Source organism: Pelodiscus sinensis, chromosome 30 (assembly GCF_049634645.1).
Source record: "Pelodiscus sinensis isolate JC-2024 chromosome 30, ASM4963464v1, whole genome shotgun sequence".
NCBI lineage: Eukaryota > Metazoa > Chordata > Testudines > Trionychidae > Pelodiscus > Pelodiscus sinensis.
In genome coordinates this window covers 1,926,708-1,944,652 of record NC_134740.1, presented here as the reverse complement: position 1 = coordinate 1,944,652, position 17,945 = coordinate 1,926,708, and the positions used below count along the sequence as shown (strand labels likewise).

The following is a 17,945-nucleotide window of genomic DNA, read 5'->3' as shown; positions in this document are numbered from 1 at the left end:
GGCCGACGTACTTGGTACGACGGCCCTTGTCCTGCAGCTGCACACAGGCAAGGACATAAGGACAAGGGAGAAGATGAGGGTCAGAGATGGAAGAGGCCAATTAGAAAGAACCGACAGAACATGTACAGACATGACCTCACTGGGGGTGGGGGATGGGATGGGGCGGTACCTGCAGCAGTGTGAGGTCACTGGGAGTGGGGGATGGGATGGGGCGGTACCTGCAGCAGTGTGAGGTCACTGGGGGTGGGGGATGGGATGGGGCGGTACCTGCAGCAGTGTGAGGTCACTGGGGGTGGGCGATGGGATGGGGGCGGTACCTGCAGCAGTGTGAGGTCACTGGGGGTGGGGGATGGGATGGGGCGGTACCTGCAGCAGTGTGAGGTCACTGGGGGTGGGGGATGGGATGGGGGTGGTACCTGCAGCAGTGTGAGGTCACTGGGGGTGGGGGATGGGATGGGGCGGTACCTGCAGCAGTGTGAGGTCACTGGGGGTGGGGGATGGGATGGGGGTGGTACCTGCAGCAGTGTGAGGTCACTGGGGGTGGGGGATGGGATGGGGGCGGTACCTGCAGCAGTGTGAGGTCACTGGGTATGGGGGTGGTACCTGCAGCAGTGTGAGGTCACTGGGGGCGGGGGATGGGATGGGGCGGTACCTGCAGCAGTGTGAGGTCACTGGGGGTGGGGGATGGGATGGGGCGGTACCTGCAGCAGTGTGAGGTCACTGGGGGTGGGGGATGGGATGGGGCGGTACCTGCAGCAGTGTGAGGTCACTGGGGGTGGGGGATAGGATGGGGGCGGTACCTGCAGCAGTGTGAGGTCACTGGGGGTGGGGGATGGGATGGGGCGGTACCTGCAGCAGTGTGAGATCACTGGGGATGGGGGTGCTACCTGCAGCAGCATGATGTCATTGTTTAACATCGAACTGTTGTATTGCGGGTGGGGGATCTGCCGGCGCACGGGGATCACTTGCTGGCTCGGTTCCTGTTGTTTGATGTTTTGGGCTCCCAGGGTGACATTGATGTTGCTGCAAAAGCCGAGAGCGACCCACATGGGGCATTAGTGGAGGGGTCGGTCGTGTGTTTTTCTGACTCATCAATTCTGGTCCTGTGGGGACAGGGAAGCCCAGGGCAGCCCGGGGCTCTCAGGCCTGGTCTGAGATACCTCCCTCCATTTATACCTGATAGTCAGCCCCCCCTCCTAGATCCAGGCTCTATCCAGAACTGCCTGGGGCTGAGACCCCTCCCTACGCCACACGTTAGCCCCATTGATTTACCCAGTGCTGGGGCTGGGCTGTGTGTTACAGAGGTCCCTAGAGACTCGCCAATGCCCTCTGAGCATATCACACCCCTGGGTTCTGCTCTCCCAGCCTGGCCTGCCCCCTAAGTTTGTACCAGAGCTCCCCCATCCCGGGCTGACCCCACCCGCCCCCACGACCCAGCCCAGAGGCACTTACTCTCCCTGGCAGTGAGCTGCTGTCAGCACAAATTTTCTCTTCACCAGGAACCTGCCACACTGAAAAATCTTCTTGTCATGTTCTACCCGTAAATAGACCATGTAGGGTCTGGAGTGGGGCTTGGCTTCATGGCCTCCGATGATCTGCCCTGGGGGGAGACCAGGTTCACACAAAAAGTCCCCTCAACTTCCTGCACATGGATGCAGTTCGCACCCTGATGCCTTCTCCTTCTCCATCAGCCCACAGCGGCTGGACTGTGCAAAGCCCGACCTCCCAAAATTATGGTCCCGTGGAACATCGTGGGTTTCCCTAAAGGTGTATTGCTCGGAAACCCTCGTCTGCCTCCTGCCCCATTACCTGTGGCTGAAACTGCGTGTTCTGCCCTCCTTGGGCAGACGGGGAAACTGAGGTCCAACTGGATCGTTTCTCATTCTGGGTGCTCGGCTCCCCTCGCCACGGCCTCGAAATCCCAACCTCGGGGAGCCAGCCCAACGTTCCCACCCGGAGGCGAGATCTGATCCCAAATCTTCTTCGTCCCAGCCCAGCACTTAACCTGCTCCCGGGGACCCTCCCTCCAGAATGGGCCAGGGAGGGTGTCACGGCGTGGCATAATGGTGGGCTGTCTGCTCTGTGACCCAGGGTCCCCCTGCGCTGTGATGGGAGATTCTCACGGACTCTCCCAAATGTGGATTAACCCAGACCCCCAGGCTCAGCCTCCCAGGGAGAGAGACAAAGGCAGGGAGGCAGAGACGAACACCAGGTTTCGGGGGAAGGGGAACATGGAGAAAACAGCCGAAGCTGGGGGCTAGGAGTGGTGGGTACCCATAACGCAAGGGGTCTGAGACATCCTGGCCTTGCCTCCTGTAGCTACACCACGTCCGTGCTGGGCTGTATTCTGGAAAATCGATACACCCCTTGCTATTCTGCTGGCTGGTGGAGACTGTTCCGGCTCCTACGGGGGTGAAGGAAAGGGGGGAATCCTGACTGCATCATCACACACGGTGTGGGGAGTCCCCGGGCCCTGACCCTCATCTGCAGCTGGATGTGACACTGATGCGGCAGGTAGAAGAGAAGGTTTATTGGGTGCCAGGAACACAGCAGCGCACACGGTGGATGTTCACACACAGTGACCGAGAGCAGTGCTTCTGGGCTACTGTGCCCAGGACTGTGCGATCCACACACAGTGCACAAAGCAACAAATCCCTGCTCAGTCACAGCGGGGTTCCTCCCTACACTGGCCCGCGCCCGCCTGCCGAGCTGCCACCGGTGAAGGCCACCCTGCTGGGCTTCACAGCCCCGATTTCGAGTTCGGGCACGACCAGAGAGACTTTCTAACTTGTCGCCCTTGGAGACACTGGAGGCAGAACCGGCTCCGTGACTCCTGCCGACATCTCAGCCCTGGGCCCGTTGTCCCCCGGCTCGCCAGTCCCCGTTGGCACATTAGACCCAGCCAGACCTTTTCTGGCTCCGGCTCCTGGCTGTTGGGTTTTGTCCTGCTGTAGCCACTGAGGATTTCGAGCCCCCCTGCTCTCAGAAACTCCCTCCCCATGGAGGGTCCTACAGATGGGGCCAGGTTCTCTCTTTGCCTCCTATCCCCTCAGGAGATGACTACTCTAGGTGCTCCTCCAGCCAACAAGGTCTCCTGGTCTCGGCTGTTTCTTTCCCATTTGCCACCGTCCTGCCAGGCATGCGGACACCAGACCAGGCTGCAGTGTCCACTCATGGTCCCACCGACACGGTGTCCAGAGATGGACCCATCTCCCCTGGCGTATGTCCACTGATGTACATCCTCAGGAGCTCGTATCTGGTTGGTTTCCACCAGAACTTCCAAGTCCTAGAACAACATGGCACCCAACCCCCAACAATAACATTGGCCCTAGGAGCTGAACCCGCTGGTCTCCAACGGATGGGAGGAGGGGGCCACATCTCCCTGGCACCACGGACTGTCTCGGACTTAAGTCCATCACTTGCCCCATCCCATCGTGAGCCATTGTGAGCCATTGGGAGATCGTGGGAAGAACAGACTCCCCACCCTTGGGTTTAGTGGTCAGGCCCCCATCACCTTCAGTGATGGGCAAAGATCATATTGTGTAGACCCGCATGGTCATTGCCAGACTTCCTGTTTCCAAAGCTGGGGGTCTCACAGGCTGGGGGCCTGTGCCCTCTAGGGGCACTAGCCTCAGGGTGGGGGACGAGTTGGCTCTGGAATGAGGAGTGGGACAAGGGGACTTTTTCCCTCTAGGGCGGCTCGGAGCTGCTGTCCCTAATCCAAGGGGTGAGTTTTGCTCTTCCCTGGCTCCTCTTTGCACGGTGGGGGTGACACTGACGGGTGTTGGCGCTGGGGGAGACTCCCCGTGACACTCTGAACCCCTCTGCTCACCCCTTTACTGGACAGTGATAGGTTTTGTAGAAACTTCTCCTTGTGATTCCCTCTCTCTGCCGTCGGACTGGCCAAATTGCCTTCGGTCAGGGTCCCACCGCCATCCAATGCTGTCTCCTTTGTATGTCCGATGCACTGAGCGCCGTGGGCAGACAGACAAGGATAGATCATTTGGGGGGAATCCATGCCCCTTTAAAGAATCATACAACCCTAAAACTGGAAGAGGTCTCCAGAGTCATCGAATCCAGTCCGCTGCCCTCCTGGCAGGATGCAGCACCATCTAGACCATCCCTGACAGATGTCTATCTAATCTGCCCTAAAATATCTCCAGAGATGGAGATTCCACACACCCCCTAAGCAATTTATTCCAGTGTTTCGCCACCCTGACAGGTAGGAACTTTTTCCTGATGTCCAACCTAAACCTCCCTTGCTGCAGTTTAAGCCCATTGCTTCTTGTTCTATCCTCAGAGGCCAAGGACAACAATTGTTCTCCCTCCTCCTTGTGATACCCTTTTAGATACCTGAAAACTGCTCTCATGGCCCCTCTCAGTCTTCTCCTTTCCAAACTAAACAAGCCCAATTCTTTCTGTCTTCCCTCATCACTCAAGTTCTCTAGACCTTCCATCATTCTTGTTGTTCTTCTCTGGATCTTCTCCAATTTCTCCACCTCTCTCTTGAAATGTGGTGCCCAGCACTGGACACAATCCTCCAACTAAGGCCTAATCAGCACAGAGTCAAGCGGAAAAATGACATCTCCTGTTTTGCTCTCCACACTCCTGTTCATGCAGCCCAGAATCATGTTTGCTTTTTTTGCAACAGCATCACACTGTTGACTCCTATTTAGCTTGTGGTCCACGATAACCCCTAGATCTCTTTCTGCAGGACTCCTTCCCTAGACAGTCGCTTCCCGTTCTGTGTGTGTGACACGGATTGGTCCTTCCTAAGGGGAGCACTTTGCATTTGTCCTTATTCAACGTCATCCTGTTTCCCTCCGACCATTTCTCCAATTTGTCCAGATCATTTTGAATAATGACCCTATCCTCCAGAGCACTCACAACCCCTCTCAGCTTCAAATCATCTGCAAACTTAACAATCGTCCTCTCTATGCAATCATCTAAATCGTTAATGAAGACATTGAACAGAACCGGTCCGAAAACAGACCCCTGCGGAACCCCACTTGTTATACCTTCCGAGCAGGATTATTAACCATTAATAACTACTCTCTGGGAATGGTTATCCAGCCAATTATGCACCCACCTTATAGAAGCCCCATTTAAGTTCTATTTGCCTAGTTTATTGATAAGAAAATCATACGAGACTGTATCAAGTGCCTTACTAAAGTCTAGGTATACCACGTCTACCGCTTCTCCCTCATCCACAAGACTCGTTATCCTTTACTAACGACTCTCTGAGAACGCTTATCCAACCAGCTATCCAATGACCAGATGCCATTTGTGACATGTGGTCTCGGAGAGTTGGCAAACTTACATGAGCCAAACCGTGGGCTCTTCTCCTCAGGGGAGGGAGATATTGGTGGGGCTGGAGCACATGACCTACGAGGAGAGGCTGAGGGATTTGGGCTTGTTTGGTCTGCAGAAGAGAAGAGTGAGGGGGGATTTGGGAGCAGCCTTCAACTCCCTGAAGGGGGGTTCCCAAGAGGATGGAGAGAGGCTGTTCTCAGTGGGGGCAGGTGGCAGAACAAGGAGCAATGGGCTCACGTTGCAGTGGGGGAGGTCTAGGTTGGATCTTAGGACAAACCATTTCCCTAGGAGGGTGGGGAAGCCCTGGGCTGGGTTCCCTAGAGAGGGGATGGAATCTCCATCCCTAGAGGTGTTGAAGTCCTGCAATCTTTCAGGCTCAATTTGCCTTCCCTCAGGATCCCTCCCTCAATCCCCTGCTGCTGCCTTTGTGCATCCGCTGTTGTGAATGCCGGGGGTAGAGAGAAAGAGGGACATCATTTGGGGAGTTCTGCTCCCCCCTTTTTGTAGTTGCTTCTCTTCTTTGAGAATTATCTCCCATCAGGCTTTCGGAGACAGAAGGTCAGTACAGACAAGTTTCCCAAGCTCTGTGTTTACCACAATGCACGTTTTCCATCCAGGTCCTACTTCCTACCCCAGAATGGCCAATTTAACCAGGTGAAGGGGCATTTTTATTTCGTTGACACCTGGCAGAGGCATCAGCTTGTCTTTTGTCTCTGGGGAACTGGTTTGTGGTGGCTCCACACAAGTGAAACATGTCTGAGAAACACCCTGCAGTATAATCTTATCACTTTATCTGCCACAGCTATTTAATCGGGATAATAATGGTCAGCAAATTATGAGTTTTTGGGTGATAGTCACAAGGCACACTTGGAATAAAATGTATCGTAATCCTGTATAAGTGGGGAGTAAAGGGGTACAATCTGTCACAGGCCCTGATGTAACACTGAAAGAACCCAATCCCTGAGAATTCCCAATCATCCCAAAGCCCCAGATAACCCAAGTCCAGCTGTACTCACCAGCCCAAGTCCTAGGGGGCAGGAGAAAGGCCGTGGGGAGCAGAAACAAGGTGAGAACCTGCATGTTTGCAGTCAGTGCAGTGCCTCTGCTACAGGGCTGCAGAGTTTATAAACTCATCTTGTGGGGAGGGATTCAAGGTCACGTGCACACTCACCAAAATACAGGCTTAAGTGGGTCTGTTTCTAACCACAGCCGACCACACAGGCTTGGGGGAAGGATAGAGCATGCATCGGCCCACTAGCTTGGTCCCTGCTCAGCCAGTTGGATGATGCCCTACTGGATGGAGAAGACCCCAGTGGGGACGTGTCCAGCAGGATCCAGGGCTGCTCTGGGTGCTGGTTCACAGCTGGGCACATCTGGGGCTTGTACTCACCTGGCCCTGGCCCTGGCCCTGCTCAGCTCCCTGCAGGTGTCTCTGTGGTGGAGGCTGTGGGGCGTGGCAGCAACAGAACTTGGTGGCGCATGGGATCCGGGGGTGGAGGCAGGCGTGAGCCACCTGGGGCTGGGCAGAGCTGGCATCAGCCCCTATCACAGCAACTTCTGGGGGCGGGTTTCTCAGAAGCCCCCCGGAGTGTCGGTGATCACGTGCAGGGGATGTGGCTTTTTCTGTGACATCCGGCCCCTGTGAGCTGGGATTGTGCAGAGGGGAAATGACACAGCCGAGAGACACATAGACCCTGGGAGACTCAGCTTGTAGCTCCCCTGTTTCACCATGCTCCAGCTCTAACCATTAGACCCCGCTCCCTTCCCAGAGCTGGGGAGACAGCTCAGGAGTCCTGGCTCCCCGACAACTCACGGTTTCCCTCCCAGCACCAGGGACAGTCTGTGCCAACTGGCGAGATACTCCCCGTCCTTCCCGAGCCCCTCTGGTCTCAGCCCCAACAAACTCACTGAACCCAAGGCCCTGCTGCCCTGGGGTTCAGCCCTGCCGGGTGGAGGTGGGGGGCTCTACTGAAAGCTGGGATGTCCTCCATCAGTGTGCTCCCTGTGAGACACGTGTGTGGGGGGCTGGTTCAGGGAGAACGACTCTCACCTGATCTACAGCGTCTGTACCTGGAATTACCGCCCAGGGAATCTCTCGGCTCGGGGCCAGCCCGTTCCCAGAGGGGGGATCTCTCTGTGCTCCCTGGCCAGCCGGGGACGGAAGAGGAGGAGGGTCCCTGGCAGGCCCCGACCGCTGGCATTGGGTAAGAACTGAGAAACTCATCACTGGAGACCAGGCTTCCCCAAGGTGCCTGAAAGTCGCCCCCTTGTGCTCACATCCCACGTCAGGTCTCTGTGCTGAGCCGGGCAGGGACGGGAGCGTTTGGCTTTCTGCCAAGTGGCTGTGTTGGCTCAGAACAGGAGACCCCCTCCAGATTCCCAGTGTGACTGTCAAACGTCACCCGGTGCCTCTTCCAGCTCTGCCTCGGCACAAGCTGGTTGTCACTGTCTGGGAGTGGCCGTGATGGAGGCCACGTCTGGGAAGCACAGATGCACTTCAACACCCGCCCGGAAAACCCCCCTGGGTGGCCAGGAGCAAAGACACCGGGGGGAAGCCGCTGGCCACACCTGCACCATGTGGGGGTGGGGTGTTGCAGTTTGCACACCACGCTCAGCGGGGAATGTGGCTAACACCGCTCAGCCCTGCCACAGATGCAAGAAACACCCCCTAGCTTTCTGCAGAGGGAGGGGACCCCCAAGGGGGCTCACAGAGGAGACAAGTGTGCTAAAGGCCCTGAGAGGCACCACCCTGGAGGCGGAGGGGCGGACCCCCCAGGTGAGAGGGGACCCCCCAAAAGAGGGTCGCCGCACTGGAGAGGGGGGATCCATCCAGGAGCCAGGCGTGGGCACGACCGGTGAGCTGTGACAGGTGCAATTGCCTGGGGCGATGATTTTGGGGAACCACCAGTGGCTGCTGGACCCCCCCCATGACCCCACCTTCCCTGAGGGGAGCCCTCTAGCTCCAAAGGTCCATCTAGACCAGTAGCCTGTAAGCCGACAGCGGCCAGCACCAGGTGCCCCAGAGAGGGTGGACCAAAGACAATGATCAAGCGATTTGTCTCCTGCCATCTTGCTCCAGCTGTTGACAAACAGAGGCCAGAAGTATCGTTCCTACCCCCTGGCTAGTAGCCTTTTATGGACCTAACCTCCATGAAATTATTTAGCTTCTCTATAAATTATCTAGCTTCTCCTATTTCTGTTCCAGACGTAGCTGCCTCGGGAGTCAGGACAAGTGATGGCACCGGCATCTTTTCCCATGTGAGTCGCCTTTGTGTCCATCCCAGCCTGCCTCAAGGGGTTCTGTTCCCACCCACGCCCCCAGATCCTCACTGTGCTTGAAATCGCTGAACCTCATCCTGGCCTCCCCGTGCGGTCAGTTCCCTCCTGGCCTGGGCAGGTCCAGCAGCTGCTCTGGATGGTGGATGACTCAGTAAGGAGCCATTTTTAGTAACTTGGCTTTATTACTGGCTGGCTGTGGAGCAGGCAGTGGGACAGGGCAGCTGAGCAAAATGTAGCCGGGCAGGGGAACTGGGCTGCAGAGGATCAAGGCCAAATTTACATCTGCAGTAGATCCGTGCACCATCCCATAGTTCCCTCCCACCCGCCTGGCTGTCTCCTGGCTGTGTTTGGAAGGGGCGGTCAATGCTCCAGGGGGCCAGTGTGTGGGCAAGGCCCAGAGAGGTCAGGGCAGGGGGTGGTTCCAGCAGGACGTTACGGGAAGGATCTCCCACAAGCCGGCACTCCCCCATCTCACACTGGGGAGAGCAACAACCCGCCGGGTCTGCCCCAGGGTTTGGCTCGTAACTGACACGCACCCGCTGTTCCCTAGCCAAAGGGCATCCGGCCCTGAGTCCGGCTCCTAACTCTCCTGCCTTGGTGCTGATGGGTTGGGCACAACTGGAGCAGAAGCACAGCTGGGAGAGGGAACAGAGTCTTGAACGGGGGAGGAGCCTCAGGCTGGGAGGCTGAGCCCCTCTGCCATGCTGGCCCCACATCTGGGCCTCTCCAAAGGACAGAAGCGAGGCAGTGCCGGTCTATGCTGTAAGTCCTGGCGGGCCACAGAACGGTGTTCCTTCCATTGTCTCCTGGATCCAGCCGATGAAAGTGGAGAGTCTCGTGTACACACCAGGGAGGTCGATAGGCCCCCAGGAGACGATGCCCTGGGCCTTACCCCTGCACACCAAGGGGCCACCGGAGTCGCCCTGCAGAACAGACCAGGCCACGGATGCAGAACGGCCAACACCCAGCCCAGTATCACCCCGGGGGTCTCTGGGTCGCCCCTGATCTCTCCTTGCCCTCTGTCCCCACAACCCAGATTTCTCAGCCAGTCTCAGGACAAGAACTGAGCCACTCCCTCGTCACACGGATTTCCCAAGGGAGCTCCAAGCCAGGAGCAAGTTTACCTGGGTAGCACCGTCGCCCTTCCCTGCCTTCCCCGCACATAGCATGGTCCAGTTGTTGTAGCGCAAATCCCTGCACTCAGCATCCTTCAGCACCTTCACCTGCACCTCCCGCAGCGTGTTGGCTGATGATGAGTTGTTGTGGGCAATAGTGAGGCCCCAGCCGGCAACACGGCACTTCTTCCCCGGCTTCACGATCTTCCCGGCCGTGGCCAGGGCGATGGGTTTCACACGCTTACTCAGTTTCGCCGGCGTAGACAGCTGAGGGGCAGGAATGACAGAGAGCAAGAGCAGGCAAAGAGTCATACCCCATCCCCAGTAAACGCTCCAAAAACCCCTGGCAAATGGGGCGCAGTGTTGGGCTGCAGACAGTACCTGCACCAGCGTGAGATCACTGGGGGTGGGGGATGGGATGGGGGCGGTACCTGCAGCAGCGTGAGGTCACTGGGGGTGGGGGATGGGATGGGGACGGTACCTGCAGCAGTGTGAGGTCACTGGGGGTGGGGGATGGGATGGGGGTGGTACCTGCAGCAGTGTGAGGTCACTGGGGGTGGGGGATGGGTTGGGGTGGTACCTGCAGCAGTGTGAGGTCACTGGGGGTGGGGGATGGGATGGGGGCGGTACCTGCAGCAGTGTGAGGTCACTGGGGGTGGGGGATGGGATGGGGGCGGTACCTGCAGCAGTGTGAGGTCACTGGGGGTGGGGGATGGGATGGGGGCGGTACCTGCAGCAGTGTGAGGTCACTGGGGGTGGGGGATGGGATGGGGGCGGTACCTGCAGCAGTGTGAGGTCACTGCGGTGGGGGATGGGATGGGGCGGTACCTGCAGCAGTGTGAGGTCACTGGGGGTGGGGGATGGGATGGGGCGGTACCTGCAGCAGTGTGAGGTCACTGGGGGTGGGGGATGGGATGGGGCGGTACCTGCAGCAGTGTGAGGTCACTGGGGGTGGGGGATGGGATGGGGTGGGACCTGCAGCAGTGTGAGGTCACTGGGGGTGGGGGATGGGATGGGGGCGGTACCTGCAGCAGTGTGAGGTCACTGGGGGTGGGGGATGGGATGGGGGCGGTACCTGCAGCAGTGTGAGGTCACTGGGGGTGGGGGATGGGATGGGGGCGGTACCTGCAGCAGTGTGAGGTCACTGGAGGAGGAAGAGATAGGGTCAGTACCTCGAGCAGCATGATGTCGTTATCACTGTACACGTCATCGTACTCCTCGTGGGGGTAGGCCTTTTTCACCTGGATGACTTGTTGACTCTTTTCCTGTCGGCTGATGTTATGGGCGCCCAGGACGACCGTGATCTTACTAGAACAGCAAAGAGCAACATTCCATGGGGTGGGTGGGGGGAAGATGCGTGCGATGCGGGTCGGGCTCACGTGGGTCTGACACAAGCAGAGAGCTGTTGGGGAACCAGGCAGCCTGGGGCTCTGAACAATTCGTGTCGGACTCAGTTCCCAGCCAGTGAAAATGTGACACACCCCTTGATACTGTTGGCTTTGAGCCACCCTCAGGACGGGGGACCGGCAGGCTCAGGGGCTACACAATTGGATGGGTTGGTCCAGCAGCGCTGACTGCAATCCATCTTGGGGGGCATAGGGTAGGGCAGGAGGGGCTATGGCATTTGCTTTGGGGTCCCAGCCTGCGTGTTCCCCTGTCCCTAGGGATGTTCCCTCCCTGTGATCATCCCGGCCCCTGGCTCTTTGCACCCCCAGTTACTCCTCCTAGCCAGATCCAGCCAAGAATCAGAATTGACATGCCTAGAAGAAATATGGGACATGGGCGTGAACTGGCCCTTGCAGCAGGCATCCACCCGGATCGTGAATAAAGGGAAAAAGTTTGTTTAGTCCCGATTAGGGTATTTTTTGTCATTTTGGTCGTTTGGTTAAACTTCTCTGTGTGAATCCAGACCTCCCCTCCCCCTTCACTATCCAAAAGCGTGCCCAGAGGTGTTCTCTGCGTTTTAATTTGTGTCACTCCATTGCTCTGTAACATCTAGCAACCAAATATACTTTATCAAGTCGATTTTTGTTTTGTTAATACAATCACATTTTTCAAGGGGGGTGTGTGTGTGTGTGTGTGTGTGTGTGTCCTAAGAGATTTCTTTTCTGTGCTTTCGTCTTCTTTTTTCAAGTGCTTTTGGGGTGTCAAGGCTAATTCCCCATTCTGGCATGATGAATGCAGAAGTGGGGTCCCGCAAAAGCCACCCCCAAACCTGATCTTTCTAGGCCTTGGGATAAAACTTCCCCCTAAAATCCTAAAAACCTACATTTTGGAGATAAAAATCCACTGCCACCATTAAGTGCTTTTGAACCCACAAACAGGGGTGGACACTTGAAACCAACCCGAGGGCACCCCACGCTCTTTTTCCCAAAGAGCTTGAAGATGAAAACAGAAAATCCAAGCTGAAGGCGGTGGTAGCTGCCCCCTAGTCAGAGGCCTGCAGATCCCACGGACAGATTTTCCAGGACACAGAACTGAACCAATATCAGGATAATAAAAAAGAAAGAACTTTAATGATCAAAACAATACTCCTGTTACAAGCCTAATGAGCAGATGGAAAAAGTCACCAATTAATACACTCATAGGGACTCCCACGGACTCAGGACTTAGTTACAAAAGAGGAAAACTCATTTCTAACAGCACAGACATCAGATCCAAATTCCCAACCTAGAAAACAATCAAACCTGATGGATTTAGCTAGACTTTACCCTATTTCCACGTGATGAAGATTCTTTTTCTGGGAGAGAGACATGTCTTCTTTCTCCCTCAGTATCTAGAGAGCAAACAGGCTCAGAGACAAAGGAGGGAAAACCCCCAAATTCCTTTGTCTCAGTTTGAAATCCCTTCTTGCATTTCTATTGGCTGACCACTACCTAGCTAGGTACAGAGGATATCATTAACTCCTTCAACTCCAGGCTGCTGGCCAACCCTCAGGGTTATGACACGGGGGGAAAGAGCTTTGGGTAATCCTGGGGCAGGAATTCAAGTGTCCCTTCAGCGACCCCCCAAGTCCATCAATCTGTGATTGGGGAGTTTTTGCAAGCAGATCCTATAGAAGTGAAGTATTTAACTCTTTGGAGGGCCCCACCTTCTTCAGTTGGGCTATGTCTACACTGCACTGGCAACACAAAATACGACCTATAATTTGTGCTATGCAAATTGTGCCCCTTTTTTGGAGTTTATTTCAAAATTTGGTGTTGTCGACACGGCACCAAATTCTGAAGTCAAGTGCTATTTCAAACCATCCCTTTAACCCTCATGGAAGGAGGGTTACCCAGATGCCAAAATAGCATGTCCACTATATTTCGGAATAGCGGATGCATTCAAAAGACACAGGGTAGCTATTTTAAGGTCTCTCTGATATCCCAAAATAGCTCTGCTGTGTAGACATGCCCTTGGAGTGCCAAGGTCCATGCTCAGCCCCCCAGCCCAGCATCCTGCCGAGCTGCCATGGGACTGGGACCCCTCCCTGCTCTGCGCTGAGCTCCCTGCCCGCAGCCCCATTGATTTACCCAGTGCTGGGGCTGGGCCGTGGGTCGCAGAGGCCCCTAGAGACTCAGCGATACCCCGAGCTGGTCAGACGCATGGGCTCTGCTCTCCCAGCATGACCACCCCCTTCTCCTTCCCTGTCCCCCTGCCAAACCAGCACCAGAGCTCTTGGCTTCCCCTTCCCCGTTAGCCCACCCGCCCCTACGTCTCAGCCCAGAGGCACTTACCCTGCCTGGCAGTGAGCGGCCGTCAGCACAAAGTTCTCCGCCACCAGGAACCCGCCGCAGCGACCCATCTTGGTTCCACGTTGTATTCTCAGATAGGCCATGTAGGGCCTGGAATGAGCCTTAACTTCCTTTCCCTTGATGATCTCCCCTGGGGGAGAGAGACGAAAAAATCCCATCATCCATTGGGCCATACTGGGGCAAACCCCCCATCCTGGTGGGGAGTCCCCACAACCTCATCCTCCCCCTCCGGTCCTTGCAACCTGCTACAGGCTGTGGCACAGGCCTTGATCTTCATCCTCTCCTTCCCAGACCCATGGCCCTACTCCCAGACCCAGCGCGAGGGAGGCAAGGAGCCAAGGGGGTCACCGCTCAACCCTGGGTATCTGTAGGGACATTGGGCCGGGGACGTTGATTTGCTCAAGAGGAAGAGTTGGTGGTGGAAGGGGGCTGAGTTGGGATCTGATCCCGTATTTTTTGGGTGAGCCTCAGCCCCACAGCCCAGCTCCCTGTGTGGGGCAGAGCTTGGTGGAAATATCCCACAGGAGTCTCCATGGGGTTGCTGCAGCCCTCTTACCAGGGGGGCAGAAGGAAAGTCACGGGGGGCAGGATGGGAGCAGCACCATCAGAGCCAGCTGGGCACGGAGCCATGGAGACTATGTCGGGACTGGGGAGTTATACAGACCAGGGATGGGGCAGAAAAGGCAAGGTGACAAGCATCGGGGCTTGGTTATTGCGGCCTGAAAGCCCCACCTTTTGGTAGCTATTCCTCTTCTTTCCGAGCCTCCTCGCACTGGGGCTTAGGAGACAGAAGGTCTCTGCAGGTCTGTATCCCCAGCTGGTTGTTCATCATGATGCACATTTTTCACCCAGGTCCTACTTCCTGCCCCAGAATGGCAATTGAACCGGGTGAAGGGCCATTTTCTTTTGTTGACACCTGGCTGAAGCATCGGCTAGTCTTTTGCCCCGGGGAACCTGTTTGTGGTGTCTCCACACACTCGGAACATGTCTGAGTAACACCCTGCAGTATCATCTTATCACTTTTCCTGCCACAGCTATTTCCTCCGGACACTAATGGTCAGCAAAGTATGAGTTTTCGGGTGATACTTCACAGGGCACTAACATGTACCATAATCCTGTATAAGTGGGGAACAAAATGAATCAGCCTCTCGCAGGTTCTGATAGAACCTAGTCCCTGAGAACCCCCATTCACCCCAAACTCCCAGGGCCCCCAAAACCCAGCTGTACTCACCAGCCCAAGTCCCAGGCTGCAGGAGAAAGGCCATAGGGAGCAGAAACAAGAGGTAGACAGGCATGTTTGCAGTCAGTGCGGGGACGGTGCATCCGCCGCAGACCTGCAGGGTTTATAGACTCAGTTTGGGGGGAGGGATTCAAGGAGGCAGGAAACCTCTAGATCAGCCACACATTCATCAAAATGCAGTTTCCAACCGCACCCGCTGGGGGAAGAATAGAACATGAGTCAGCCCAGTAGCTGGGTCCCTGCACAGCTGGCCGGATGATGCCCCATTGGACAGAGAAGACCCAGTGGAGATGTGTCCAGCAGGGTCCAGGGCTGGTCTGGGTGCTGGCTCACAGCTGGGCACATCTGGAGCTCGGACTCATCTGGTCACATTCCTGCTCAGCTCCCTGCCGGTGTCTCTGGGCTGGGTGCTGAGTGGGCAGCCATGATCTCAGGGGGTGGTTGGGAACGGAGCCCTTTGATCTGTCCCAGGGTGGGCCAGGCCTGAGCCGGCTGAGGCTGGGTAGAGCAGGAATCAGCCCCCATCCCAGCCATTGCAGGGGGAGGGTTTCTGAGACGCCCCCGGGGAGTCTGTGACCACGTGATGGGGCTGCGGCGATGACTGTGACATCTGGCACCGGGGAGCTAGGACTGTGCAGAGGGGAAAGGACACAGCAGAGAGATGTGTAGACCCCAGCTTGTAACGCCCCTCCATTTCGCCAGGCCCCTGCTCTAACCACTAGACCACACTCCCTTCCCAGAGCTGGGGAGAGAGCCCACGAGTCCTGGCTCCCAGACAGCTCACGGCTGGTAGGAACAACCTCTGCACCGCTGCCCTCTGAGAGCTGGGGACAGTTTGTGCCATTCGGAGAATCTCTCCCTGTCCTTCCCGAGCCCCTCCGGTCTCAGCCCCAACAAACTCTCGCACCCAATGGCCCACAGCCCTGGGGTTCTGCCCTGCCCGGTGGGGGTGAAAGGGATCTACTGAAAGCTGGGATCTCCTCCAGCCGTGTGCGACGTGAGTGCGGGAGCCGGTTCAGGGAGAACGTCTCTAACCTGATCTACAGCGTCTGTGCCTGGAATTACCGCCTAGGGAATTTCTCGGCTCGGGGCTGACCCGTTCCCCGAGGAGGGATTGATCTGTGCTCCCTGGCCAGCCGGGGATGGAGGAGGAGGTGGGTCCCTGGCAGGCCCCAGCCACTGGCACTGGCTAAGAACTGACAAACTCATCACTCAAGAGCACGTTGCTCAGCTGGGGGCGAGTTTCCCTCCCGCTAGGGTCGGCCGCACCAACCCCATGTCCCAGCCAGACCCTGAGGTGCCTGGAAGTCGCCCCCTGCACTCGCCTCCCACGCCGGGTCCCTCTACCATGCTGGGCAAGGACGGGGGCGTTTGGCTGTCTGCCAAGGACCCCCTCCCCGGATTCCCAGTGTGACTGCCAAATGTCACCAGACACGGTTTGTCTAGTTCTGCCTCAGCAGAAGCCAGTTGTCATGGCCTGGGGGAGTCCGTGACGGGCCCGGCCTGGGAACCACCGAGGCAGGTTGACACCCACCCGAAAACCCCCTTCGGGTGGACCAGGTGGGGAACAGCTGGTCACACGTGCACCACGGGGAGGGTGGGGTGTTGCTGTCTGCACACCAGGCCGGGCCTGGGAACCACCGAGGCAGGTTGACACCCACCTGGAAACCCCCTTTGGTGGGCCAGGAGCAGAGAGGGTGGGGAACGGCTGATCACACATGCAACACAGGGGGGGTGGGGTGTTGCTATTTGCACACCAGGCCCGGCTGGGAACGTGGCTAACACGGCTCAGCCCTGAAACTGGTGCAGGAAACTCCCCCCAGATCTTCTGCAGGCTGACAGCCAGAAACAACGACTTCCGGGCCGGGAGGGAAGGGGAGACCTTCTAGCCTCACCCCCTGAATCCTCCAAAGCCAGAGTCCCCTAGTAATTTCTGCCTCCACTGCAGCCCCAAGTCAGATGTTCCCCTCCCGCAGGGTCCCCTTTGCACCTTAATACATTGCTCTCATTTGCAATGGGGCAGCCCCATGGCTGAGATCCCCCCATGGTGCCGGGGGCTGGGCTCTCCCCAAAGCTGCCCCGCGAAGGACGCCCAGTTCAAACAGACATGTGAAGAGTCTTCTCTCTCATCGTGCAGATGGGGAAACTGAGGCACAGGGCGACTGTGCCTAACCCTGCTGTTAGGTGTTTGTGTGCTCATCACATCTCTGAATGTGCCGGGGACTGCCGTCACCACCAAGCTGTCTCCCAATGGGGATCCAGTTGAAACACAGACGGGAAAGGCTCATTGTGCAGTGGGGGAAACTGAGGCATGGAGCAACTATCCCTGCTGTTAGGAGTTTGTGTGTTCGGCTCCTGTCCCACCTCTGAAAGTCACATCTCCGCAGACTGACCTGCGAGGTCCATTGGGAGCCTGCGCTGGACTGGGAAGTGGTCGCTGATGTCTTGGGTCTTGGCCCTGTGCTTTAGCCCTGTGGCCACCCTACCAGAGGGGTCCCACAGGAGCATGTGGGGGCTGGGCTACCAACCCATCAGGCTGTGCTGAGAGCCCAGGGTTCCCTCCCTGTCGCTGGAGGTGCCTTGCCCCACTGGGAATTCACATTCATAGAGGAGGGAACGTGAGACCTTCCTTCATCCCATCTCATTAAGGGGCCAGTCCTGGACTCTCCCACCCACCCGCCGGATGGCCTCGGAGCCCGCTTGGTGACCCCTACTGCAGCTCCCTATAGGATACAGCTAGTTGGGGGGTGTCCAGCACCGGTAGGGTGGGGAGAAAGGTCTGGAGAGGAATGGCGTTGTTCTTGAGTGGTCTAGAACGGATAGACATGGATGCGCGTCACTCTAGAACTGATCCACTTGGTGTCTGTAGGTGTCAATCGATCTATACAGGAATAGCCTGACCAAGAGGCATCCTAAATTGACCTACCGGGGCCCAGCTCTGCGGAAGTATGGACTTGGAAGAGTTCACGAACGGCTCGAGATGGCCAATGGGTCTCCATGGGCAAGGATGGAAAGGTCCATCCCTCGTGTCAGACCAAGCAAGTCCACGAGCAGTATCAAGGGGTCGCAGTGGGATAGCGCAGGTGGGACGGCGTCAGTGAAGAGGCTAAGGGAGAGGCCACATCACGGATACCGGTGGGTTCCCTAGGGAGGGGGTGGAATCTCCATCCCTAGAGATGTTTACGTCCTGGATTGACCAAGCCCTGGCTGGGGTGGTTGAGTTGGGTTGGTGCTGCTTTGGGCAGGGGGCTGGACCCGGTG

At 57.0% G+C, this 17,945-nt stretch overlaps 2 protein-coding genes across 2 annotated transcripts in view; both read right to left on the bottom strand.

The window, feature by feature from the left end:
• The window catches only part of LOC102459883 (granzyme B-like), a 2,824-nt gene extending 546 nt beyond the window's left edge, over positions 1–2,278 (bottom strand). Inside the window, exons 1-4 of the mRNA XM_075911884.1 lie at positions 2,275–2,278; positions 1,453–1,600; positions 888–1,023; positions 1–37 (exon numbers count right to left, since the gene is read on the bottom strand). The exon at positions 1–37 is cut by the window's left edge and continues 284 nt beyond it. Of these exons, the coding sequence (XP_075767999.1) occupies positions 1–37; positions 888–1,023; positions 1,453–1,600; positions 2,275–2,278 (325 nt within the window). The remainder of the gene's footprint in view (positions 38–887; positions 1,024–1,452; positions 1,601–2,274) is intronic.
• Positions 2,279–8,650: 6,372 nt separating this feature from the next.
• LOC106732480 (mast cell protease 1A-like) lies at positions 8,651–14,772 on the bottom strand. Its single transcript, XM_075912214.1, has 5 exons — positions 14,676–14,772; positions 13,427–13,574; positions 10,880–11,015; positions 9,717–9,974; positions 8,651–9,515 (listed from the first exon to the last, which is right to left on the bottom strand). Exons 1-5 carry the CDS (start codon positions 14,737–14,739, stop codon positions 9,348–9,350), a joined length of 774 nt encoding a protein of 257 aa, XP_075768329.1. The 5' UTR covers positions 14,740–14,772; the 3' UTR covers positions 8,651–9,347.
• Between the last annotated feature and the right edge of the window lie 3,173 nt (positions 14,773–17,945).